The 26,434-nt window shown below is 48.6% G+C and overlaps 1 protein-coding gene across 1 annotated transcript in view; it reads right to left on the bottom strand.

Annotated features, from left to right (window-relative positions):
* Trappc10 (trafficking protein particle complex subunit 10) overlaps positions 1–4,937 on the bottom strand; it is a 61,009-nt gene extending 56,072 nt beyond the window's left edge. Inside the window, exon 1 of the mRNA XM_006989447.4 lies at positions 4,758–4,937. Within this exon, the coding sequence (XP_006989509.1) occupies positions 4,758–4,824 (67 nt within the window). The 5' untranslated portion in view covers positions 4,825–4,937. The remainder of the gene's footprint in view (positions 1–4,757) is intronic.
* Between the last annotated feature and the right edge of the window lie 21,497 nt (positions 4,938–26,434).

Genomic DNA, 26,434 nt, shown 5'->3' with positions numbered 1-26,434 from the left:
GTTCCCTGAGAGAATTAGTACTCACTTATTTAATCTACTCCACAAGCAGACTCAGCACCCAGTACTTGCCAAGTGCTATTCAAGGTGCCAAGAACACAGCAGTGAAACAGATCGAGCCCCCTAGTCATGAAGCTTTACACTCCTTACACTCTAGCCTGGATTCAATGTGAAAAGAAACAATAACAAAGACAAAAACAAATATTTATGTTAGGAGCTCTAAGCCAAGAAAAATGGGTGAAGTCAGTGAGATCCCAAACTACAAGTGAGGTGTGAGAGGCAAGGCAGGCCTAGGGGTCAGTGACATTTGAACAGGTTCCAGAAGGCAGGCAGGGAACTATCATGTCCCCAGAAGCTGGGAGAAGAGGAGGCAGAGAATCAGAGAGTGCCACAGAGAGCACCAGGCCAGGGGCAGGGCCAGGGCCAAGGCCAGGGGCAGGCTCTACCCCTCCAGGCAGAGGTTAGTTTGGGAGGGGTAGGGCTCTTGGGAGGCCTTTGAAGGTTACTCTGTTTCTTTTGGTTTTGGTGGTGCTAGGGTAGAACCCAGGGCCTAAGCCATACCTTAGCCTTGGGAAAGTTATTCTGAGCAGGTGCTGACAGCAGCAGGGCCTGAGCTGGGGAGTTGTGTGCTATGCCTTTTCTGGAAGGGTGGGTGGATATAGGGAGGCCACTGCAGGAATCCCACAGACAGAAAGAAGGGCCTGTGATGTGGGGCCCACCATAAAGTTGGGAAAGATGACTGGATCCTAGCCTTATTTCAGCCATAGGAGGGGGAAAGTCAAAGCCACCAACCTGTAACTTAAAAACAAATACTCTTGTAGACCAAGGTCTGTGACTAGACTGACAACTTGTGTTGTGAGCAGACAGGCAAGAAAAGGCAGGACACAGGAGAGCACTTAGAGGAGGATAGGAGGAAACAGACACAGAAAGATGCCAGGCAGACCTTTGGCTTGCAGTCCCCGCCCTCCTGGTCTGCAGGTGGGGCACAGAGGTCAGCAGGTAAGAAAAAAGATGCTGGAGATCAGCCTGTGACACCTCATGAAACTCCACACACACTAAATCACGTCATTCACGTGAAGACACTGTGTGCCAACAAAGAACTTTCCCAGTACCACAGCCCTCTGTGACTGCTAGAACAGGCCAAAGAGATTACTAAATACAATAACCAGGTGACATTCTGTGACATTCAAGGCACTGAGACCAGAAAAGGTTTAGGGATCTCTTCTTAGCTAGCTTCTTTTGCATATATTCATTCCTCTAACCTCATATCAACTAAATTATCCATTTCACAGCCTGAGGTTGAGGTCCCCCAAGAATAAAGATGATCGCCAAATGGCCTGGAAAACACAAGTACTCCTAACCAGCATGGGCAGAGATGGCACACCTACAAAGCCAGGCTGGCTGAAGAGTCCTGTAACCTCAGTTACCTGAAAGGCTGAGGCAGGACAAGTCCAAATTAGTGAGTCTCAACAAGTAAAGACTGGGGTGGATATACAGATGGCTCCACAGCCGAGCACTTGCTGGGCTCCATTCCCCCTGCTGGAGAGGCAAGGCAGGTAATTACATAGTTTCCTCTTCTTGCCTGCCCTGCCTACCGACCTCCTCAGGCTCCTCCCACTATTCAGTCACTGGCTGCTACCTGATCCCACGCACACCTATGTTTACTAATTTTAAGAAAAACACACTTCACAGTTACGTTGTTTTTGTACTTTCAGACTGGGTAGGAAATCCAAATCTATAACCTCTCATCTACAGGGGAAAGTCCGACTCCAACCAGGAACAAAACACTGCAGAGCTGCTGGTTTCTGCTGTCTTCTTTCTCCTTCAAAATGTATAACACTAGATCTGTCCCTAGGGCAAAGTGGCCACCTGGAGAGGACCATCATCTCTGAGATGTTTCACCATTCCAAGGTAACCACATGTGCTCCATCACGGAGGAAAGCTACAGACAGTGGACCATCGACTGTCTCTGTGAATACGCACACAGTAGGAGGAACATGTCTCTCCTAACATCTCTTGGGTCAGGAGCCTGTCTTTCTTAAACAAAGAAACTTGGTTTTAGGGGCAGGAGGAACTAAGCTAAAACTTAAAATGTAAACAAATGGGTTGGCTGGATTTCAGTATCACTGAGCATTTTCCATGATTAATAAATTTTATGGTAAGCATCGACTTTTTCTGACCCTGCAGCAGGCTTCCCCAGCTGCCCAGCTGGCACCCTGCAATTTCCACACAAGGGCTCCAGCACTAACAGATCCTCTGCAGAGGTGGTCTCTCTCCACCACAGCCCACCAGGCAGGATGTTAAGAATCTTCCAATTATGGCTAAAATCGACTAAAACGGCTCTGTAGCCTCAAAACATTATTAAAATAACTCAGCAATATTTCCAAACAACAACCTCTTCTGTTTCCCCTTAACCTCTGAGAACTTTCCATTCTTCACATGCCCACAGTCCAGCACTGTCCAAAGGAAAACATGAGGCTAGGAAGATAACTCAGCTCATAAAATGCTTGCCAGGGAAGCATGAGGATCCAAATGTGGGTCCTAAGAATCCATGTGAAAAGCAAGCCGTGGTGACATGGTTGTGATCCCAGCAATGTGGAGGTGGATACAGGTATTATTCCTACAGCTCACTAGCCGGCTAGAATAGCCTAACTGGTGAGCTCCAGGTCTCAGTGAGAGACCCTGTATGAAAACAAACAAACAAAAAAGCCAAGGTAGACAGCCAAGGTGGACCTCCTGAGACTGATTTCTGTTCTCCACAGGTAATGAACCTGCACACACACGAACATACACACGATGATAAACACAAATTCTGCTTTCATCCTAAAATGAACAGACTGGCTAGGAAGGTGTTTAAGGAGATCTGAAGGAAGACTTTTTTTTTGAATGAGATGAAACAGATTGGGAAGCAAACACTAAGAGAATTATAATGCGTAGTCCTGGAGTGCTGTTAAAAGCGAACTGGCCTTCGGGTAGATGTCTGAACGGCTTTCACTAGCTTCTCCTTCAAAACATAAAAAGATGAAGAAGGAATGAGGTGAAAATAGGATGAGTGACTGCCAAAGCTCCAGCCCCAGGAACACGAAAATGGCACTGAGTATACACCGTGAAGGTGGAATGTCCAAGTGTCAAAAAAAGAAAAAAATCTTTTTATTTTAAAGAGATTGCTTTACTTTTCTCTGAAATTGCTTTGTTTTCTGAAATTCCAGTAAAGAGTTGCACCTTCCAAGTCGGGGACACCATCAGCACACTTTCTTATGATGCTACCTCCAAGCCATGGGAATTCCCCCACCAACACCCCAAACTCCAACAGGCCTGCAGGAAGGCACACTGCACCCTGCCATTGTCCTACACACAGGAAGGCAAGAACCTGAATATCACACATTTCCAAGCACTAACTACGGGAGTAATTAATCCTTCCCCTTTAGTCACAGCTGATGCCTCCAAGCTTGGAGCTTTATCTTCAGAAGGGTACTGATAAAATGCCTATCAAAGTTAAACTGCCTATGCTCAAAGTTAAGTAAGGGTTGGGAAATACAATCAGGTAAGTGGATAACCCTACAAATAGGAAGTACTCATCCAGAATTCCTATTGTGTATAGTACTTGAATTGGGTGCAACTTTCCTGAGGGGACCATGGAGCACCTGGGCAGGGTGGGGCAGCCTCAGGACCAGCTCTGCCACATCTGTCCACCTGCCTGCAGGTGAAGCCTGGCACACCTTTCTTTCAGTTGCCAAGCATTCTGGGGGGAGGGAGGGAGCTACTGCTGAACTATGCAAGTCTCCCAACTTTAAGGGAGACAGATCCACTTCCCTGAGAAAGTTCATCTAAAGACAAAGCGATGATAATCTGGGAGGCAACAGGAGGGAAGGCTCTGGGAGGAGTATGCCCATCCGTCCAAGGGCCCAAAGGAGAGAGCAGAGCAGCGTGTGCTGCAGACCTTGGGAATCCCGGGGCCTAGCACCTAGCACCAGGTTTTGCAAACAGTGCTTCCTGTTTACAAAAAGTAACTTCATAAGGTCACATACATACTGAACTACCAACAGCCAAATATCACACCTGTGATATTTGAGAGACTGTACTTACACCTGTACTTTGAGAGACAGCATGGCAACCTGTCAACACGTCAACTAACATGTCAACACTTCCCCTGAGTTCGTGGTTTGCAAAACTACCCAATTCTTTTAAGTTATGCTTTTTAAATAATGAGAAGAATTTTCTTTTTCTGCAGCAGAGAAACAATGTGTGTGTGTGTGTGTGTGTGTGTGTGTGTGTGTGTGAATGTGTGCATTAAGTGGGAGAAAGAACAAGTGCAGAAGAGGCTGTCCGAGCGGAAACTCGCTGGTAGCGCAGCCCAGATGTCTCATGCAAGAGCCTGCAGGCACAGGAAGATTCGACCTGACAGAGCTGGGTCCCTAAGCGGCTTGGCCGGCCACCTGCCGCTCCGGCTTGTCAGTTACTAGAGGAAGAGCACCTGCCATCTGCGGAGAGCCGGAGGCCTGCCCACCGGACTGCGGGTCAGTGCGCAGCTCAGCCCGCAGAAGAGCCGACCCGCGGGGAAGGCCGGCCCGGTCCCGGACCAGCAGCTCTGACAGCACCGGGAGAGCTGGTCCGGACCGCCGCAGGCAGGACCCAAAGCTCGGAGCCGGCTGCACAGCGGCTCGCAGGTCACCGGTGGAGAGGTCGGAGATGGACCGTGTCAGCCTAGGTGGGAGCTGCCCCGCCCGGCCGCGCCCCCCGACCCGGTCGGCCGCACTTACAGGTGACGATGGGCTTGTTCTCCATGGTGTAGACCACCGGCGGCTGCGGCTCCTCAGGGGCGTCCATGGGCGTCCGGCGTCACCGGCCCGGCCCCCCGCCCCCCATGGGCACCCGAGGCCGCGCGGGGCCCGCTGAGCCCGCGCCTCCGCGCCGCCGGCCCCAGGCAGCTCCTAGCCGGCCGCCCGCCGCCGCCGCCGCCGCCGCCGGCCGCGTCCACTTCCGGCCCCGGCGCCGCCGCGTGACCACTTCCGGGGCGCGCGACTTAAAGGGGCGGGCCCCGCCGCCGCCTGCCCTCCTACGGGAAAGGCCGCGTGCCAGGCGGGCGGCGGGCGGATCGCGGCGAGGCTGCTCTAGCTGTTGCGGGCCTGGAGACGCCTCTGCCTCGAGGCTCGGGCAGTCCCGAGGGCTGCGGGGGGACAGCGGGTGATGCACCTGCCTGCGCTCGGTGACTCGCGCTTCTCACCTGCCCAAGCTGGGTGACCCTTGGACCCTTGACCTCGTCGTACCTGCCTAAGCTGGGTGACCCTCCGCCTGGCACCTGCGGGTGCTTCCGGACCCTCATCCTCTCTCCTGTCCGCGCACCTCCCCCGCCACTCCTTGCGGGATCCTGGTATCTCCAAGGGAGCTTCCTCCTTTCTGGCCTCTGCAGGATGCCTCAGAAAATCCATCAAAACCTTGGATCGGTTTTTACCTCTGGACGAGCTCAGCGGCGCTGTGCCAAGCTGAGTCCCTGCTCACTTGTTAACACCGATTTGTCAAGTGTGCTAGATCAAAGCAACCAAGATCGAAAGCGTTCCCACCCACCCCTTACAACTCAGAGTTCTCTGTGTACACCCCCTTGCCGGCCACCTTCCCAACTGTCCTTTCTGGGTGTTTTCACGGGTGTCAACGACACACGTTGTTTCACCTGCAATCAACACTCAGCACTAAACTTGGCTCACGAATATGCTCTTCCGTGTGCCCCACTTTCGCCAGTACTGTCCACCCGTAGCTGGTACTGCTTTGAAGCCTCTGGGTATTGGGAATGCTGCAAAAATCAAATCTTACTTTGAACCTCATGAAAGTTTCTAGTGCAAGTACAGCAGACCTGCGGGAGCTTTTGCAAATAGACTTCAGTGTGCATATGGAGTGAGTGTCTGAGCATGGCTTAACTGTCGGGTGCGTGTTGGTGTAGGCTTTGGGGCAACTGATTAAGGAGGCTGGTGGAGGCTGCCAGGCACAGCCTAGAGAACAGGGCTAAGCAAGAGTAAGGGTCCTAAGACTCTGTAAATGCTCCAAAGGTTTTGGTCCCTATCCATCTAAGCATTTATGGGATGTCCGTGCAAAAACACAACTCTCGCCTCAAGTGGAATAAGAGACGGTTTATTTTGGAACCAAATTTGAGTGACCACCGCCCAGGAAAGAAGGGTTTTGAGGAATCTTCGGAGGCATCTCAAAGCAGGTTACCCCAGGTTTCATGTTTCCCCCATGGAGGCAGTTTGAAGAAGTTGTGTAGTAGCAGAACGTAGAAAAAGTCATAAATCAAGACATTTTAAAATACATTGGTGGGTACATCAGAGACTCACTGACAGGACAATGGAGGAATCTCTCCTCTTGGCCTCAAGTGACATTCCTAGCTTTGGAGTGGGTGGGAGCTAGTGGTCAGCTAAGTTAATAGGTTTCAAAAGGTTTTTAATCTATTTGTCACAGGGTGCTAGTTCTGGCATGGGCAATGAATGGCCGTTTAGGGAGCTAAAGCTAGGATATGCTAGAATAATTAGGATCTAGACCTGCAATGGTACAACCTCTCTCTGTCACCGTAGTTGTAATTAGTCGATCAGTCTTGGCAGAGTTAGCTCCTTTCCTGGGATTCTGCTTCACAGGAATGAGCGCCAATGGGGCCCGTCAGGAGCAACAGGGACCCTCAAGCCCAAGCAGCGGGACATTCAGCTGAGACACTAGAGTAAGGACCCTGTCACCAGGCCACAGGCTTCCTCTTGCAAAGTGACAGAAGAGCTTCTGATTTTACATGCCACTACAGTTTTTGTATCTTACCCTGCTTTTTGTTTTTAGCAGCCCTTTAACAACTTCAACTCAAGTCTTAGCTCAGGGACTCCATAGCAAAGGCTGTGTGTGGCCAGATCTGGCCTCAAAGCCAGAACTTGTCTGTCCCTGCCCTCCAATAAAGCCTAGAGCAATGACTTGATTTGATCTGATCAAGTTTGGAGATGGAGTCCTGCCAGTTGGAGGGACAGGACGGGGCAGAGGGCGGGGCGGGAGGGGGGGGACACCTTGAAACAAACCTACAGGAGCTCCCAAGAGGGAAGGCAAATGGAGCTCAAGGGGAAGAGAGTCCAGACTTTGCAATGTATTACTTATCAAAGTCTAATGTGCACCAAGAAATGATTAGACAGAGCAGGAAGTGTGAGGCCCCACTAAGACAAACAACCTCAACAGAAAGCAGCTACCAGGACCCAGAGACTCTGTTTACAAAGGCCAAAGCAACTATTCAACATATATTCAAGGAACTAAATTAACACACATGAGGAAAGGCTGACAGGAGAGTAACAAAAATATTTCATCTTATTATTTATTTTTATGTGTATGGGTGTCTGAGCATATATGCCTGTGCAACAGTACATGCCTGGTGCCCGCAGAAGCCAGAAGAGGGCACTGGATCCCCTGAGACTAGAGTTACAGATGGTCCTGAGCCCACCATGTGGGTGCTAGAAATCAAATGCAGGACCTCTGGAAGAGCAGCCAGAACTCTTAACCACGAGCCATTTTTTCAGGCCTTAGAGAGAAAGTATTTTAAAAGAATCAAATGGTTGGACAGATAGCTCAGTGGTTTAAATCTTGCTGCTATTGCAGAGGACCCAAGTTCAGTTCCCAGCACTCACACTGGGCAGCTCACCACGGCTGTTAACTCCAGTTCCGGGGACTCTAGCACTCTCTTCTGGCCTCTCAAGGAACCCTCACAAACACACACACACACACACACACACACACACACACACACACACACACACACACAAATTAAAAGAAATCTTTATTTTTATTAAAGAACAGAATTCTAGAGCTGGAAGATGTGGTAACTGGAATGAAAGTGTAACTGGGTTGGATGAGAGCCAACTTAGAGATGGCAGGAGGAGGAGCAGTGGTGTGACCACAGGTGGACAGAAACTGTTCAGTCCAAAGAACCACAAGAAGTAAAAACCTCAGGGACCAAAAGGGCCATGGAGACTGGGCTGGCTGCTGTGGGACAGGAGTTACCAAAGGAGAAGAAAGGGAGACCAGGCTGGGGAAACATTTAAAAATAACAACAACAATGGCATTATGAGAGCTATTTATGCACAGGGTAGAAACTTGGCAAAGCTGGGTGCGGTGGCACACGTCTTTAATCCCAGCAGAAGCAGGTGGATCTCTGTGATTTCCACGCCAGCCTGGTCTACAAATAGAGTTCCAGGGAAGCCAGAGGCATTACACAGGGAAACCCTGTCTCAAAAAATAAAATAAAATAAAAAAATAAAACTTGGCAAAATCTGAGTGGGATACTCAGAAAGAAAGGGAGGGAGGGAGGGAGGGAGGGAGGGAGGGAGGGAGGGAGGGAGGGAGGGAGGGAGGAAGGCCCCCAAAGGGAGTGGCACTGTTAGGAGGTTTGGCCTGTCTTGTTTTTTTGTTTTGTTTTTTGTTTGTTTGTTTTTTGGTTTTTCGAGACAGGGTTTCTCTGTGTAGCTTTGTGCCTTTCCTGGAACTCACTTGGTAGCCCAGGCTGGCCTCGAACTCACAGAGATCCACCTGGCTCTGCCTCCCAAATGCTGGGATTAAAGGCGAGCGCCACCACTGCCCGGCTGTCTTGTTGAAGGAAATGTGTCACTATGGAGACTGGCTTTGAGGTCTCTTTTCTCAAGCTTCTCTCTGTGTGACAGTCAGTCGACTTCCTGCTGCCTTCTGGTCAAGATGTAGCCAGCACCAAGTCTATCTGCAGGCTGCCTTGCTCCTCATCATGATGATGATGGACTGAACCTCTGAAACTATAAACTACCACCTCAATTAAATGTTTTCTTTGTAAGGGTTGCTGTGGTCACGGTGTCTCTTCACAGCAATAAAAAACCCTAAGACAGGTACATACAAAGATAATATTCAGAGATGAAGAGGAAAGTTTAAGAAGGCCAAGAAATATGGACATTACCTTTGAAGGCATGATGATAAGGGTGGGCTTATCAGAAGCCAGAGATCTGAAACCAGGTGGAAATTTATTTTATTACAATATTTATTTATTTATTTATTTATTTATTTATTTATTTATTTATTTATTTAGTATGTGTGTGTGTGTGTGTGTGTCACATGCACACGTATGTGTGTAGATGTAACCAACCATCTTATTAAATAAGAAACAGAACCAATGTAAAAGAGAAAGCCAAGAGGTCAGAGCTCAGAGCTAAAATCTCACCCTTCCTCCTGCGGTGGTCCTAGCTCTCCGAAAGAGACCTATTTCCTGTGTGTATGTCTTTAAATAATCTTTCTGTTTTGCCTTCTCATTGGTTGTAAACCCAAACACATGACTGCCTCATCACTGCCTGTAAGTACAGCCCTCTAGGTCTTAAAGGCGTATGTCTCCAATGCTGGCTGTATCCCTGAACACACAGAGATCTATGGGATTAAAGGCGTGCGCCACCACTGCCACACTCTTTCTATGGCTCTAATAGCTCTGACCCCTGGGCAACTTTATTTATTAACATACAATTAAAATCACATTTCAGTACAATTAGAATACCACCATATTTCCCCTTTTCTATTTTAATAAAAAGAAAAAAAGCAAAAGGTTATAACTAACAAAAGAAAAACTATATACAAAAGTACAATAACTATATATAATATATACAAGTAATAAATACCTAAACAATGTCTAGTCCATTTGTATTTGACAAATCAGAGAAAATAATTCCATTATCTATCCTATTTTGGTAAGTCCAAAATGTATCTAATTCCTTTCTATCCTAGTTAATCTTCAACTATAACTAACTAACCTTCAACTATAACTAACTAATCTTCAACTCCCTCAGAGACCCAAGAAGGAAATAATATTAGCTAACAAAAATAAAAACAGGAAGTGCATGCAAGCAACTTCCAAAAAATTTGTGAGTTGACAGAAACAGCTAGCTGCCTGGACAGTCACCTGAGATTTCTCTGCAGTGTTGGGGCATCATCTTCAGCCTATAGGCTTAGCGTATCTGACAGACTCATTTGTGAAGTAGGATTACACAAGGTCAACAGTTCAACCTCACATTGGGTGAGAGCAGTCCATGTACCAGAAACACCTGAATTCCACTAGTGTCCTGTCATGATTCAGGATTTTAAACTCTGGAAATTGTTGATGGTTTTTTAATTCAGCTGTCCATTCTTCTTGGCTGTGTATATATGGCTTCATCTCAGCATCCCCTTCTTCTCCACATCCCTCTATTAAATGCCAGTCTACTATTGAGAGGTGTGAGCCTTTAGCTGCTGTTCCATTGCATAACAGAAGCCATCGGCCCTCTGTCTGTTCAGGTGCCTTCGAAGAAAAGGGCACTGTACCTTTTCTGGATTGCAAAGGCCACTTCAGAGATTGGTGCCATATTGTCCTGGCCTCAGAAGATGCCTTTTGATAAAGCCATAACCACACTTGTTTTGGCAAGAATCAGTAGTCCTTTGTTTCATGTTCTGTCTGTCCATTTTGTCCTGTTGATTCGAGGATACTTTGTTGTCCAGTGGCTAACTTTTGCCCCAATGAAAGTTAACTCCATATGCAGTTTCTTCAATGCCCATATTTTCTCTGAAGTAGATTGGTACTGCCAGGAGCCGACATGTCTCAAAAAAGAAAAAATTTCTAAGTTATTAAAACATTTTAAATGCCATATTCTGTAGATCTCTGAAGGGTTTGAAGATGACCTGTCTAAAATATATCTGCTCAATTTTTAAAACGTATCTAATATGACTACAAGTTCTATTGTAATGTCTAACTACTAATTTTCATTTCTTTATATCCTAATAGTTGTTAATAATAACATTCAAGGATCAGAAAATTGCATTACATTGTTAAATGAATGGTATAAATACAATTAGAAATATACATATAGCATTTTCTAACAATATCAATTTCAAATTTGTATACAATATAAAACAATCCAATCCAATGTAAAGTATTTAAAACTAGTAATTGTCTTTTTCTTTTCTTTTCTTTCTTTTTTTTAAACAAGAACCTTAAATCTAATCTCCTTTGCTTAGCCTTTTTCCTAACACTTAACAACAACTTGTAACCAACCCCCCTAAACAATGAAAATTACCCCAGACCCAAAACCCATTAAAAAGACCAAAAACACACAGAGATCTATGGGATTAAAGGCGTGCGCCACCACCGCCCGGCTCTTTCTATGGCTCTAATAGCTCTGACCCCCGGGCAACTTTATTTATTAACATACAATTAAAATCACATTTCAGTACAAATAGAATACCTCTATATATGTGCCATGGTGTGCATGTGGAGGTCAGAGAAAACCTTCAGGATTCAGTTCTGTCCTTCCACTCCAGGATTAAACTCAGGTCGTCAGACTCAGCAGCCCAAGCCTTTACCCACTGCTCCATCTCACCAGCTCTCCAAAATATTTAAAACACTAAATTTAAATATATGTCAACCTCAAACAGTACCAAAAACAAATTATTTTTCAAAATAACAGGAAATAATATGTCTCAGGTGGCCTGAGGACATATTGTACAAGACATAGAAGACCTCCTCAGATGTGGGGTGGGCAATAATACCAGCTGAAGACAGTGATGCCCGGGAAGGAAAACTTGTCTCAAAAAAAAACCAAAAGAAAGAAAGAGAGAGAAGAAAGGGGAGAGAGAGAGAGAGAGAGAGAGAGAGAGAGAGAGAGAGAGAGAGAGAGAAAGGAAGAAAAAGAAAGTAAGAAAAGAAAGAAAAAGAAAGAGACAAACAATACATGTGAAATTCCAGGCTAGCCTCTTCTCACTTTTTTTTAAAGTTTTATTTATTGTTTTTGCATCCCAACCCAAAGTTTCCCTGCCTCCTCCCAGCCCCCTCCCCATCTACTCCTCAGTACCAACATGACAGCAACCAGCCATGTTGTAACTCCAGTCCCAGGAGACCCTACACCCTCTTCTGACCTCTGTGGGAACCAGGCACGCATGTGGTACACAGACAACATGTATAGGCAAAACACCCATGCACATCAAAAGAGAAAAAGGGACAGAAGAATAAAAACAAGAAGGGGGCTGGAGGTGGCCGCCGCACAGCTGAGCAGGTGCCAGGCCCTGGATTAATGGCCAGCACCACAAAACTAAATGAGAGAGAGAGAGAGAGAGAGAGAGAGAGAGAGAGAGAGAGAGACAGAGAGAGAGAGAGAGAGACAGAGACAGAGACAGAGACAGAGACAGAGACAGAGACAGAGAGACAGAGAGAGAAGAAAACCATAGGCTCATATGCTTGAATGCTTGGTCCCCGTTGTCAGAACTAGTTGGAAAGCCTTAGGAGTGGTCTTGTTGGAGTAGGTATAACTTTATTAGAGTAGGTACACCACTGGGGGTGGGCTCTGAGGTTTCCAAAGCTCACATCAGACTCAGCCTTGCTCTCTGTCTCTGTCTCCTGCACAGGTCAGATGTGAACTCTCAGCTACTTCTCTGGTGCCATGCCTGCCTGCCTGCCTGCCTGCCTGCCACCACACTCCCTGCCATGATGGCCATGAACTCACCCTCTGAAACTGAAAGCAAGCCTCCTGTTAAGTGCTTCCTTTTACAAATTGCCTTGGTTATGGTGTCTTGTCACAGCGATTTGGTACTTCAGACACTGCTCAACATACACTAGCATTGTTGTAATGTATTCCCTGCTTTTGTTGCTGTGACCAAGAACCCAGCAGGAAGCATCTTAAGAGAGGGGAGACCGGGTGGTGGTGGTGCACGCCTTTAATCCCAGCACTCAGGAGGCAGAGACAGGTGGATCTCTGTGAGTTGGAAGACAACCTGATCTACAGAGTGAGTCCCGGGACAGCCAGGGCTATATAGAGAAACCCTGGAGAGAGAGAGAGAGAGAGAGAGAGAGAGAGAGAGAGAGAGAGAGAGAGAGAGAGAGAGAGATAGTTAGTTTACTTTGGCTCATGGTTTAAGAATACGATTCACCATGGCCAGGAAGGATGCCCCCATGAAACTCCCCACATCTGGGCAAACCAGGACTGGCATGGGATGGGGGAGTGACCAAGCTCAGCTTGCTTTCTCCTTTTTCCCTTTTAATTCACCAGGGGACCCCAGGCCCTGGGATGGTGCTGCTCACACGGAGGATACTCGCTCAATTAATCCCATCTGGAAAAGCTTGTCTAGTAACAAGACACATTCAAAGGCATACGTCATCAATGCCATAGATCACCCTTTCTTTCTTTTCTTTTGAAAATGGATTTTTATCTTATACAATATATCCTGAGCACAGTTTCCCTTCCCTCCATTCTTCCCACCCCCTCCTCCACACACACCTTCCCTCTCCCCCGGATCCACTCCCCCTCCCCCTCTCTTCAGAGAGGAGCAGGCCTCTAAGAGACAACAACCAAACATGACAAAACAAAATACAAGGCAAAAGCCCTCGCACTGCCGGGCAGTGGTGGCTCACACCTTTAATCCCAGCACTCGGGAGGCAGAGCCAGGCGGATCTCTGTGAGTTCAAGGCCAGCCTGGTCTTCAAAGTGAGTTCCAGGAAAGGCACAAAGTTACACTGAGAAACCCTGTCTCGAAAAACCAAAAAAAAAAAAAAAAAAAGCCCTCGCACTGAGGCTGGACAAGGCAACCCAACAGGAGGAAAAGAGTCCCAGGAGCAGGCAAAAGAGCCAAAGACACACCTGCTTCCACAGTTAAGAGTCCCACGAAGCCCACCAAGCTAACAGCCACAACATATACGAAGAGGACCCGGTGCAGACCCCTTCAGGCCCGGTGCTTGCCGATTCAGTCTCTCTGTGAGCCCATGTGAGCCCTGCTTAGTTGATTCCGTGGGCCACGTTCTTCTGGTGTCCTCCATCCCCCCAGCTCCTACAATCATTTTACCCCTCTTCCTCAGTATTCCCCAAGCTCCGAGGGGAGGGATCCGATGGAGACCTCCAGTTTATACCCTCTCCCAGAATAATGCCTGGCTGTGTGTCTCTGGAAGCCTCCCTGATTTCAACTGGACAAGGCATCAATCTGGTCTTCTGGCAGGCACCACCTATGGTTGAGAGCAGAGGGGGGTATCCACCCAAGGGCTGGGACACAGCAATGGGGGGGGGTCAAGAGGGGATGGTCTTTGGGACCCACAGGAGGCATGGAGTGGGGGAAGGGAGGCTGCAGCTGGTGTTCTGATGTAGCACCAGGAATGAGCCTAAGGGATTGGGTCTGGAGGCGGGGGAGGACGGGACAGAGAGCCCCTAGATGTTTAATCTTAATCTGCCAAGTTGGCAATCAAAATTAACCCTCATCACATCCATTACACATCAGGAAAATGAAAACTAACGAGAATGTGAGGGGCTAATGGTGTAGCTGGGTGGTAGAATGTTCGTCTAGTAAGCACGAAGTCCTGGGTTCAATTCCCAGCCTCTTGATTTCTCTCTCACATACCTTCCCGCCCCCCTGTGTTGTGTCACATTCACTTTAATAGCTAAAATAAGATAACATTCAAAGTTCCTGGGAATGAAGGTGGGGGTCCACACCTGCCCTCCGTGTCTTTCGTCCGTCAGTACAGGCAGCAGAGTCCAGCTACCCTGAGGAAATTCCCACAGCTGCTCCTCACAAAGATATGAGCCCTGGCTTGATGCCAGGGCAGCGCCCACGTGGACGTTTTCCTTCTAAAGGGACAGATGGCTAAGGTGATCCCACTGTCTGTGCTGGGTGGCACTCTGGCTCCACTGGGCTGGAAGTGGCCTGCTGGACCACTCTCCTGTGACAAAACATCTACTGGGGCCTTTCTGTCCCCATGGGGACTTAGAAAATACTTGGACTTGGCCCAAAGGCTGGCCCATTGATCCTTCCCGTTTTCTGCTAGAAAATGCGGCTACTCCCGTCAATCAATACCTGTGGGTTTTTTCCAGATCCCTTTCTCATGAGGCAGCACTTTATTTCAACTGCTTGGTTTGGAAAGCTGGTGGGCCCAGAACGCAAACGGTCTTTCCCGATAGCCCATGATGTGCTAAATTATATGTCTGGATATTATGCATGCTTCGTGGAAGGGAAGGCTTTGCTTGCCCCACCCCCCAAAAGGTCAGGGTCAAAAAGAATGGCGAGTCAGCAAATGTTGATTGCAAGTTTATTCATGGTGGCCCCAAATGGGGTATAGCATAGATGTCCTTCAGTGGGTGGACAAACTGTGACCCAGCTGTACCTTAGAATACTACTCAGCAAAGAAAAGGAATGGACTTCGATGCCTGCAACCACCCAGGTGAGTCTCCAGAGAGAATACTAAGAACCCCTTAGCCTGAGGGTATATGTGTACTTTCAATCCTGAAACGTTGGCGGGAAAATAAAGACCAGAGAGATGGAGATATCAGTGGTTGTCAGGGAATGTGGGGCTACAATGAAAGTGGGGAGGCTATAAAGGATAATGTGTGGGGTCCCCCTGGAGAGGAATGGTCTGTATCAGAACTGTATTAATGTTCGTACCTGGTATTTTGGTTCGGATGTGAAGTGTCTCCCCAAAGACTCATGTGTTGATGGCTTGGCATCCAGCTAGTGGTGCCATAGAGAGATGGATGATTGGATGGTGAGAGCTCTGATCTTTTATTATTATTACTATTATCTGTGTCTTTCACATCATGCCTCTGGATCCCATCCATCTTGCCCCCCCCCAAAAAAAAGCAAGATAAAATTTAAGAGAAAAAAAAAAGGGAGGGAGGAAGAAGGGGAAATCTCATCATGGAAGCTGCAGTGTGACACAGTGAGTCACACAGTAAACCCCTTTATCCATACATTTCTACATGCAGGAGTTTATTGCAAAGAATCATTGGGCTAGCTTGAGGCCCCGGTCTCCGCTGTACCGTCGTCACTGGGCCCTCACTGGGACTCTCCCTGGACATCTCTTTGCTGCCCTGTGTCTTGGAGATCCTCCAGCCCTGGGTCCACAGGACTGACACTCCCTGCCCCCATCGGTGTGCCAGCAGATCACAGATGGGGTGGATGTTGGGGCGGGTCAACACATAACCCTGGTTCTGGGCCTGGGTAGCTGCAGGGTTGGTCAGCCCGCCAGCTCTCCCCTGTCTTCGCCACCAGGGTGGAGAGCTCTGATCTTATTGATTAATAACCCAATGATGGCTTCCTAAGTGAAGGGACTGTTGAGAGGTGGGGCCTAGGTGGAGTAACTGGGGCATGGCCTGTGACCTATGCCCTGTGGCATATGACCTATGACCTATGACCTAGTTTCATTTCTCTTGCTGGGATAAAAAGCAGCTTAGTGGACAGAGGTTCGTTTTTGCTCACAATTCTAGACTGCAGTCCATCAAGCAAGTGAATCAAGGAACAGGAACAGCCAGGGACGTCGTATCAACCGTCAGGAGCAGAAACAATGGAACCCACGCCACTCCTCAGCTTACAGTCTCTATGTTCATATAATCTGGGGCCCCAAACCAGGGAATGGAGCTGCCCACTTCAGGGCTGAGTCTTCCCACACCAATGAAAGCAGTCAAGAAAATGGTCCACAGACCTCCATGTCCACAGGCCAACTTGAGCTAGATGATCCCTCAATGAGACTCTCTCACAGGTGATCCTAGGTTGGGTCAAGTTGACAACTAGAAATGATCGCCACACAGGAGCAGGGGCTGAAGACACACTCTCTCTGTGTGTCTCTGCCTCTCTGTGTCTCTGTGTCTCTGTCTCTCTCTGAGTGTCTCTGTTTCTGTCTCTGTCTCTCTCTGAGTGTCTCTGTTTCTGCCTCTGTCTCTCTGAGTCTCTCTCTCTCTCTCTCTCTCTCTCTCTCTCTCTCTCTCTCTCTCTCTGTGTGTGTGTGTGTGTGTGTGTGTGTGTGTGTGTGCACTCTGACCACCATGAGGTGAGTAGCCTTCACAACAGATTTCCATTACTATGATATTCATTCAGCCCTCTACCAGTCCAAAACCACGGAACATGGCGCCCACTGATGATAAGCTGAAGCCTGTTAAAACTCTGAGCCCAAATAAACCTGTCACCCTTTAGGTAGTTCTTCACAGGTATTTGTCACAGTCATGGATAACTGCTGAACACACCCAGCTGGAACACTGTGCTGCAGTTTTGCTAAGATTTGGCTACTGCCCCCCTGGGGTGGTGGGGGCAGGGGGGAGCATGGTCAGAGGAGCCCATTCCGCCTCTGAGAACTGCACGCCAATATGTATGATCTCAAAATTCAGCTTAGTGTTTTATTTTATTTATTTATCTATTTATTGCTTTTTGAGACAGAGTCTCTATATGTAGCCCTGGCTGTCCTGGGAAATTACTATGTAGACCAGGCTGGCCTCGACCTCACAGGAATCTACCTTCCTCTACCTCCCGAGTGCTGGGATTAAAGGCACACACCACCATGGCTGGCTATCAGCTTAGTATTTTGAGAAGCCACTCAACTTTGAAAATGGTAGTGTGTGAATTTCAGGTCATCCATGAGGTGACTCAGGTACGGCTTCCCAGTTCCATCTCTCCCCTACTGGCCCTCATGAAATCTCCAGGCATCTGGGACCATCTGCACTGCAGACCAGACATCTGACTCAGACATCCCCTGGAGTGTGCTTTTCTGCTGGCATTTAACTAAATGCTTCCCTAAAGAGTATTCATCAGGAGCTCAGATGGGCCACCGGGGAAGTGAAAACAGTGACAATTATATGGAGATAAACAAATGGCGTGTAAACATGACTCTCCTGCTGAATTAAACCAAGTCCAGAGCGGGAACAGAGTCAAGGTGGTAAGCATGTGAGAATACAGATCCCAGACTGCCCGCAGGGCGGCTGGTCTGAGAAGCTGTGACAGGCACTCCCTGAGGCAGCAGTCTCACTGAGGGGCTCTCCTGGACCTTGGTGGGTATCCTCTCCACACCCACCCACTCTCAGTCCTCTTCCTCAGGGTCTCATCTTTGCTGTCCCTGTCCTGTGTGCTCTGGTCAGAAGCGCTCTCCGCATCTGCTTGGGCAGGCACAGCATGCCTTCCTACATCACTTAAATAAGTATCAATAAAGAAATCAACCTGGCCCCAGAGACAGCGTTTCCCGACACTGTTCAATGCTCCTATTTTTAGCTCAGCGGCCTTTTTTTCTTGGCTCCTCACTCTCTCTCACCATTGCCAAGCTTATTCCCAGGAAATCTGTCCTTGCCTGTGCCCATGAGTCTCAGACCAGCAGCCACCACTGTACTGAGGTCCTCACCTGAGCTTCACCTTTGCCAGGGCTCCAGGAGTCACCTGCTGCCCTGGAGGCCAAAGCCAACTTGGCCACGGGAGCAAGGCCAGTGCCTCTCACACCAGCCCCTGGCGTAGCTCCAGTTGAGGTGACACAGCAGAGCGTGGTGATGGGGAAGGCCAGGAAATGCTGAACCACCCAGCATGTCAACCTCTGAGAACACATAGACCCCACAGAAGAGGCCGGGCCAGCGCTGTTGGCTGACCTGGGCTTCCACAGTTACTCCTACATAATTGGCACAGTGCACTGTTCAGCCTGGGTGGCCTGAATGGTAAGAGAAGAGCAGTCCTCCTCATGGCACGGAGTGTCAGCCATCCGGGCCACATGTTCTCAGCTTACTGCAAAAAAGGGTGCCCAGCTGGAGTTGGGCCTCCAAGACAGCCAGGGGCTCCGCCCTCTTGTTCTAAGCTGAGAACCTCTTCCAAGTAAACCCAGAGCATTGGCACCACCAGGAAGGTGCCAGCACACAGGAAGGAGGACCACTTTGCTCAGCGAGGCTGTATTCAGCCTCAAGGGAATGCCACACAGTCCCTGGATGGCTCCTGGTCCTCCTCTGCTCCCCACCCCTTCCTGGGACATCCCAGAAGCACCACCTGCATCCAGGGCCCTGCAAACTGCACTGTGATGGAGACGCTTTGCTCTCGGCTGTGCAGCCCAGCACCAGGGAAGTAGCAGAGTCACGGGCTCATTTGAATGCCTGGATTATGTCCAGGGTCTATTGACTATTCCGGGGCTGGGCTGACTCAGAGTTGCTACCGTCAGCTCCGCTTTGAACCTGAGCCGCGCTCTCTCATTGTACCCAGGAAGCCCAGTGGCTCTGACACCCTTTGCATACCACGGAACTCAGGTTTGAAAGAGCAGGCTTGTAGGGTGCTGGTGGCCATCCTAGCCAGCCCACTGGCCTCAGGCTTCCCCCACTGTTGCGGCCCAGGACAGGGAGCAAAGACCTCCCTCCCTCCCCAGCAGCTGGCTGACCCCTCTAGGATAGGACAGGAGCTCCAGACCAAGGTGACAGATATCATCATGACTGGCCTGTGTCCTCTGAGGCTTGCCAATGATCACCTGCCCAATCCCATCTGGGATGTCTCAGTAACAAACTCGTTATGTAGCTCTAGCTTTTTTCTGGTGCTCAGAGCTGATTCTGCCCCCAGGCTTTGTGGAAATCCCATCCAGGTTTCCCCAGAGGCTTTGTGCACACACCCTCAACCTAAGCGGACAGTGAAGTCCACTTCTAGAGTCCGCTGGAGAGGCAGATGTGCCACCTCTCAGCACAGCCCAGCACTCGCTCTGGGGCATGGATGGAAGGAAATTTCTGTTGAAGACCCTGGGGTGGGGTAGGATGGTTCAGCGGTTAAGGGCACTTGCTGTTTACTCTGTTTGGTTTCTGTTGCTGTGATAAACACCAAAGACCTAACATAACCTGGGGAGGAAAGGGTTATTTGGCTTATAGGTTAGCGTCAAGGGAAGTCAGGGCAAAAATTCAAGGCAGGAACCCAAAGGGAGGGCCCGAAGCAGAGACCATGGAGGAATTGCTTGCTGCTTGATGGCCTGCTCAGCCTGCTTCTTTATACACTCCAGATCACTTGTCCAGGGACGGCATCGCCCACAGTGGGCTGGGCCCTCCCACATCCATCACTAAGAAAATACCCTACAGCCTGATCTAACGGAGGCGTTTTCTCCATTGAGTCTCCCTCCTCTCCGACGACTCTAGCTCATGTTAAGTTGACACCCAACTAGCCAGGACAGCAATGTATCAAGATCCCATCTCAAAGGAAAAACGAAAAGGTCTCTGTCTGTACTCAGTGGTAGAGTGCTTGCTTAGCATGCACAGGACCTTAGGTTCAAATCGCAGTACTGAAAACAAAGACAAATTTTGCAAAGATGATTCCTAAGACTGGGGTAAGGAGCTTGGTGGCGGACCTTGCCCAGCATGTTTGTAGCCTATGGTGTACCCTTAGCTCTGCAAAAAATATATGTTTTAAAAGAACACATGCTCAAGATGGGCATGGTAGCTCATACCTATGCTCCTGGAACTTGGGAGGCCGATGCAGGAGGATTGCCAGAGGTTCGAGGCCAGCCTGGCCTCTAGAGTAGGACTTTGTCTCCGACCTCAAAAGAAACACACTTTTTACAGTAGAAATAAAGAGCACAGCTGAGCAGGGCTAGCAACAGCCGTATGAGTGACTTTTCTGTCACGGTGATAAAGCCATGACCAAGGTAACTTACAGAAGGGAAGCTGACCTGAGCTTATGGTTCCAGAGGGACGGGAGTCCTTCATGGTGAGGAGACAGCAGCAGGCGGCAGACATAGCACAGGAACAAGAAGCTGAAAGGTCACATCTTGAACCATAAGCACAAAGCAGAGGGAACAAGCAGGAAGTAGGGAGGACACACAGGAAGTTCGGAGAGACTCTAAACGCTCAAAGCCTTCTCTCAGTGATGTGCTTCCTCCAGCAAGGCTCGACCCTCATGAAGGTTCCACGGCCTTCCCAAACAGTGTCACCGACTAGGGACCGAGTCCTCAGGTATCTGAGCCTCTGCGGGATATTCTCATTCAAACCGCAAGGGAGTCAGAAACCGAAGGTGGACCGGTCCACAGCCCGAGTACATTGTCCACGGTACAGATGTGAGGGACATTATTGCAACTTGGCAGCAGGTGTACAGAAATGGCAAAGAAATACTCAGAAACATCTGCACACTAAAATGTCCAGGGACTCCCCAAATGGAGGATGACGCGTTACACAAAAATTAACAAAAAATTAATAAAAAAAATTAAGTAAGCAAAACCAAAAAGCCATTCTACCTGGAAACCTATGAACTTTCTCTTAACTATCCACCAAAGGCCAATAGCACAAAGAAACCCAATAACACTGGCTCTAAAATCCATATGTTTGAGCTCACTCACTGCTGGCGGGGCCTAGAGCAGGCCTCACAAAACAGCCTTGCCCCAAAAGTCATTCTATTAAAGGAGGAATGAGAGGACATGGACCCAGCACTGAGGGGAAAGGGTAGAAAATATTGTTCAAAGGCAACGAGAAGGGAGGAATTAACAATAAGGCCTGAAGTACTGGATGAGAACAGAAAGGTTGGAGCTAATGTCTCGCTTGGAAAACATCTGAAAAAGCAAAGGGCAAACAAAACTTTAAAAGAAGAAGAGGGAGAAATCAGCACCGAGACAAGAAAACGCTCATAACTGAAGCAAACATTAAATTTTAAATTAGGATGAGATGTGGTTTTCTAGGAAACACTGACTTTGGAGCATTGCAAAAAAACTAAGTGGATCCTTTACAAAGAACAAATCAAGAAAGTTTTAAAGAGCCCTTTCCCTTCACCGCCCCCCAAATACCACCTGACCAGACAGACAGCATCCCAGGGGAGTCCACCAGCTGTGAAGTCCAGCACCCAGGAAAAGAATGAAGACAGACAGCTGCCTCTAATTGCAGAACTGCAGCATGGATGCCAGAACCCAGCAAAGATGGCACCTGAAGGGAAGTGTTGTCGCCAAGGCAACTTTCCAGTATCAGATGAAATGTTAGCAGACACAGTCCGTCGCAACAGGAAGGAGTGGTTCTGGGTCACCAAGTGAGGTGTGTTGCAAAAACCATCAGAAAGGCTGCCCCGTCACCCTCCTACCAACAGATGTGAGAAGACAACTCTTAGGATCTTCCACTGCAGTTTGTGCTCCTAAAGTCAACTTTTGGAATTTAATCCCTACTGCAGTGTCAGGGGGGCCTGAGTGGCTGCATTAGGTCCCAAAGGCTCTGCTTACAGATGGGTTGATATTCATTACAGAAGGGCCGCAAGTCTGATCTCTCTTGTTCTGTCTGCTCTTCTCCTCCACATTTTGGCATCAGAATTTCCAGTCCCTAGAACCACAAGAAACAAATTTTTGGCTGCTTGTACATTACCTTTCCCGTGGAATTCTATCATAAGGCAACTGCCTTGTTCAGCATTCATTCCTGAGTCTTAACAGGGTGGCATATGTCATCTCTGCATATGTAAATACCAGCCTCAAAGCCAGCTGGCACATACGGGAGAAAACCAGTTTAACCCATGCAAGTATCAGGCCAGTGCAACTTAACCAGAGCGGGGACCTGGAGATGTAAAAACTGTTAGTAATAGATGTCGTTCACCTAGACATTAGTGGTTCCATGTAAGGAGCGAGTCCTGCGTGCTCAGTGCTTGCTAACTGCCTCACGCTCACCGACTTCCTTTAACCCTAACAGCGCCAATGCAGACAGAGCTCTTCAAAACTTTGCTACGAACCCATCAAATAGACTCAGTAACAGCTGTGCTATTTGGGGTCCCCGGGTATTCAAAATTGAGTCTTTATAGAGAGACAGCACGTCTGTCCCACACCATGTCACTCCCTCCTCATTCAGAGACCCTCCCCATAGTCAGATGACACCCCGAGTCTTCAGACCAAGTGAGGACCATCCCAGAAGCCAAACACATCCTGTAAACAGCAGCTCATCTATTCCCAATCAGTTCTGAGCTGGCACATCACAGGGGACAGTATTCTCTGCTCTTGGCAGCCCAGGAGGCACCCCCCACGCTGCCCTTCCCAGACTTCTACCATCATCCATGCTGGGAACACAAGTTCAGCCACCCTGCAGCTCAGGTTGCGGTTTATACTGTGTGGGCCCATGCAGAGCAGCGAGGCGACCCTTGGAGCTGGGTTGCTTGCTCTTACCCAACAAGCTGCTGAGTCAAAGGCCTGGGGCATGAATGGGGATGGGGAGAGAGGAGGGGAGGTAACACAAACTATCTGTCCTCACATAGGCCACTGTTCACCATGTCTCCAGTTACAGGCATCTGGGGACAGCAGAAGCCCCGTGGAGGGAAAGGCGGGGACCAGGGAGCGTGGACCCAGCTGATGGGTGAGGTAGGGAAGCCGGGGTCCTGGGCTGGGCTGCTGATTTCTGTGATGTGATGGTGAGTGACAACATTGTAAAGGTCACTCTCTGCACCTTGGGGACAGGGCACATAGGGACATAATGTGAAGAGTCAGTTGACCAAATCCTGCAGAAGCAGAGTGGCCTAAGACTCTAGGACTGTCGGGCAAGAGGTAGGTCCAAAAAGTTAGTATCATATTGGAAGTGTGTTTTGCTTGGGCCTTCCACAGGAATCGACTCAGGGGCCATGTGCCGGTGCCTTGTAGCCTCTGGAGGAAAGAAGATAAGCGAGGTCTTCTGTGTGTGCTTCCTGTATTTGGAGCCAGCCTGCCACCTTCTAGCCGCAACCCTATGTGAGCAACTGAGGGTTGTCCTTGATCCCAGAGGACACATGGGGATCCTTAGCCACACAGACAGGGGTATTAGGGAGCTCATAAACCGGGGTGAGGCTCTGGCAGGTTTCTGGGGTGAAGGGAAAGTAGGCAGGCTTAAGGCAGGTTCAGGCCAGGCCTCCCTCCCTGAGCTTTTGTTGGAGACCATGGGGTCGATCATCTTCAAAGCCTAAGAGCTGGCAGGAGCTGTGTCATGCATTTTTAAATGGCCATTAGTTGAGGGCACTCTCTAAATGGGTTGTGTGGGCCACAGAGGCTCCAGCAGGAGTGGAGTGGCCACAGGACACAGTTCTGTTTCAGCCTCCCAGCAGGACTGTGCTGTGCTGCCAAGGAAAACGCTCCTATTTCCCCTGGAGCAGCACAGTGTGTCCCCGGTTGGCATCTCAGGCCAGGCCAAAAAAAGCAGCATCAGTGGCAAGGGTGGGGAGTGGCCCAGGGCCTGGGATGGGGAGTCTAAGGATGTGTTTGTTTTCTTTCTATTGCTGTGGTAAACAGCAGAACCCAAAGTAGCCTTGTGGGAGGGTTATTTGGTTTATACTCCCATCATAGTCTGTCACCAAAGGAAGCCAGAGTGCGAACTCAAGTCAAAAGCCTGGAGGCAGGAACTGAAGCAGAGGCCATGGAGGCATGCTGCCATTCTGGCTTGCTCCCCACAGCTTGCTCAACTTACCTTTTTTTTAAAAAATAAAACTCAGGACCACCTGCCTAGGGGTAGCACTGGCCACATTGGGATGGGCTGATTTCCCACATCAATTATTAATCAAGAAAATATCCCATAGGTTTGTCTATAGGCCATCTGATGGAGGCATTTTCTCAATTCAGGTTCCCTCTTCCCAGATGACCCTAGCTTGTGCCAAGTTGGCATGAACAAACCAGCAAAGATTTCAACCTAAAGTCCTGACTGAACTAATCCCACTGCTTGTCACTCATAATTTTGCACTTCTGGAAGTACATGGAAAGGCTGGGGGGAGATGTTGCAGAATATTTGTTTAGCTATGCAAAGGTGTGTTGCATTTGTTTAACTATGTAAAGGTGTGTTGCATTTGTTTAAGTATGTAAAGGTGTGTTGCATTTGTTTAACTATGCAAAGGTGTGTTGCATTTGTTTAACTATGTAAAGGTATGTTGCATTTGTTTAACTATGCAAAGGTGTGTTGCATTTGTTTAACTATGTAAAGGTGTGTTGCATTTGTTTAACTATGTAAAGGTGTGTTGCATTTGTTTAACTATGTAAAGATGTGTTGCTGTTTTACCTTGACTGCCTAAGGCATCTGATTGGTCTAATAAAAAGCAGAATGGCCTATAATAAGGGAGGAGGTATAGGTGGAACTTCCAGGCAGAGAGAGTAAGTTGGAGGAGGAGGAGGAATTTAGGCTTGAGGAAGAAGGAAGAAAGAAAAAGAGATGACAGGGAGATGACAGGGGCCAGACAGACAGACATGGAAGAAGCAGGAAAGTAGGACATACAGAATGAAAGGAAGGTAAAAAGCCTCAAGGCAAAACATAGATGAATAGAAACAGGTTAAATTAAGTTAAAAGAGTTAGTGGGACAAGCTAAGGCCGAGCATTCATAATTAATGATAAGTCTCTGTGTCTTTTTTTGGGAGCTGGTTGGTGGGCCAACTATAGGGAGACAGCCCAGTGGAAAAGTACCTGTAATGCAAGCATGAGGACCTGAGTGTGATCCTCTGGATACGTGTCCAAGGTGGGAAATAGTGACGTGTTCCTATAGTCCCAGTGCCGGGGGTGGGACGGGGGCTGTGGAGACAAATAAAATAGAAGGATGGATGGTGAGGAATGACTGCTGGCTGTTGCTGGAGGGCTTCTCTCCAGGTCCCACCGAGCCCCGCAGTCCCACAATCCACATATAAAATAATTACTCAGACGCTTATATTACTTATAAACTGTATGGCCGTGGCAGGCTTCTTGCTAACTGTTCTTATATCTTAAATTAACCCATTTCTATAAATCTATACCTTGCCACATCGCTTGTGGCTTACCGGCGTCTTTACATGTTGCTTGTCCTGGCGGTGGCTGGCAGTGTCTCCCCCTCCTACTTCCTGTTCCCTCAATTCTCCTCTCTCCTTGTCCTGCCTATACTTCCTGCCTGGTCACTGGCCAGTATTTTATTTATATAGGGCGATATCCACAGCAGCTGAGGTTGACTTCTGCCCTCCCCCAACTGCCTGTGGCTCTAACAGGATCTCTGGGTTATCCAAAGATGAACTTGGTTCTGATAACAAAATGTTTCTTATTTTTGTGACAATGGTCCCAGGCAGCCATGACTCAGGTTGGAGTTGGGGAGGGTCTCTAGAGCTGGCATCAGGACCACTTGGGTCGGGTAGGTGCCTGGGAATTCAAAAACACAGGAAGATCTAGGAGCCTGACCCCCACGCCCAAGCCACAACCATCACAGCGTGCATTTGACTCCAGTGACCCCTCTGGGAACAATTGCCACTCCATAGTCTATTTCAGGGGTGGCCCCGAAAATCAATATCCTTAGAAGTCCTCACTAGAAGAAGCACTGTGACATTGACATTAAATGGCTTCAGCAGTGTGATCCCGGCTCGGCTTGCTGGGGCTAGGGGGCAGAGACATAGGAAGCAAGATGAAAATCGAGAGGTCTGTGGGACAGTGGACCTGTCTGAGACAGACTAAGTGTCTAAGAATCCTTATGTCCTCTCGGTGTCTGCTGGGGACACCAGAGTGTGGGGGTCTCCACTGACAGATCTGCCACCCCATAATGGTGGGAGGAAGTGAGCATGGGCCCAACAGCCTTCTCTCAGAGCTGCTCCGGAGTGTCCTGCTTGCTGGCTTACCTGCAGCAGATGAATGTTCTAATTTGTTTTTCTGTTGCTGTGATGAAATGCTGGGACCAAATGCAGGAGGGAGAGGTCTCCTCACCTTACACTTTCAGGTCACAGTCCATCATTGAAGGAATTCAGGGAAGGAACTGAAGCACAAACTGGGAGCAACCCTGCTTTCCAGATCACTAACTG

This window comes from Peromyscus maniculatus, chromosome 21, assembly GCF_049852395.1.
Source record: "Peromyscus maniculatus bairdii isolate BWxNUB_F1_BW_parent chromosome 21, HU_Pman_BW_mat_3.1, whole genome shotgun sequence".
Lineage (NCBI taxonomy): Eukaryota > Metazoa > Chordata > Mammalia > Rodentia > Cricetidae > Peromyscus > Peromyscus maniculatus.
The sequence above is the reverse complement of the archived record's forward strand: the minus strand, read 5'-3'. Positions and strand labels throughout refer to the sequence as shown.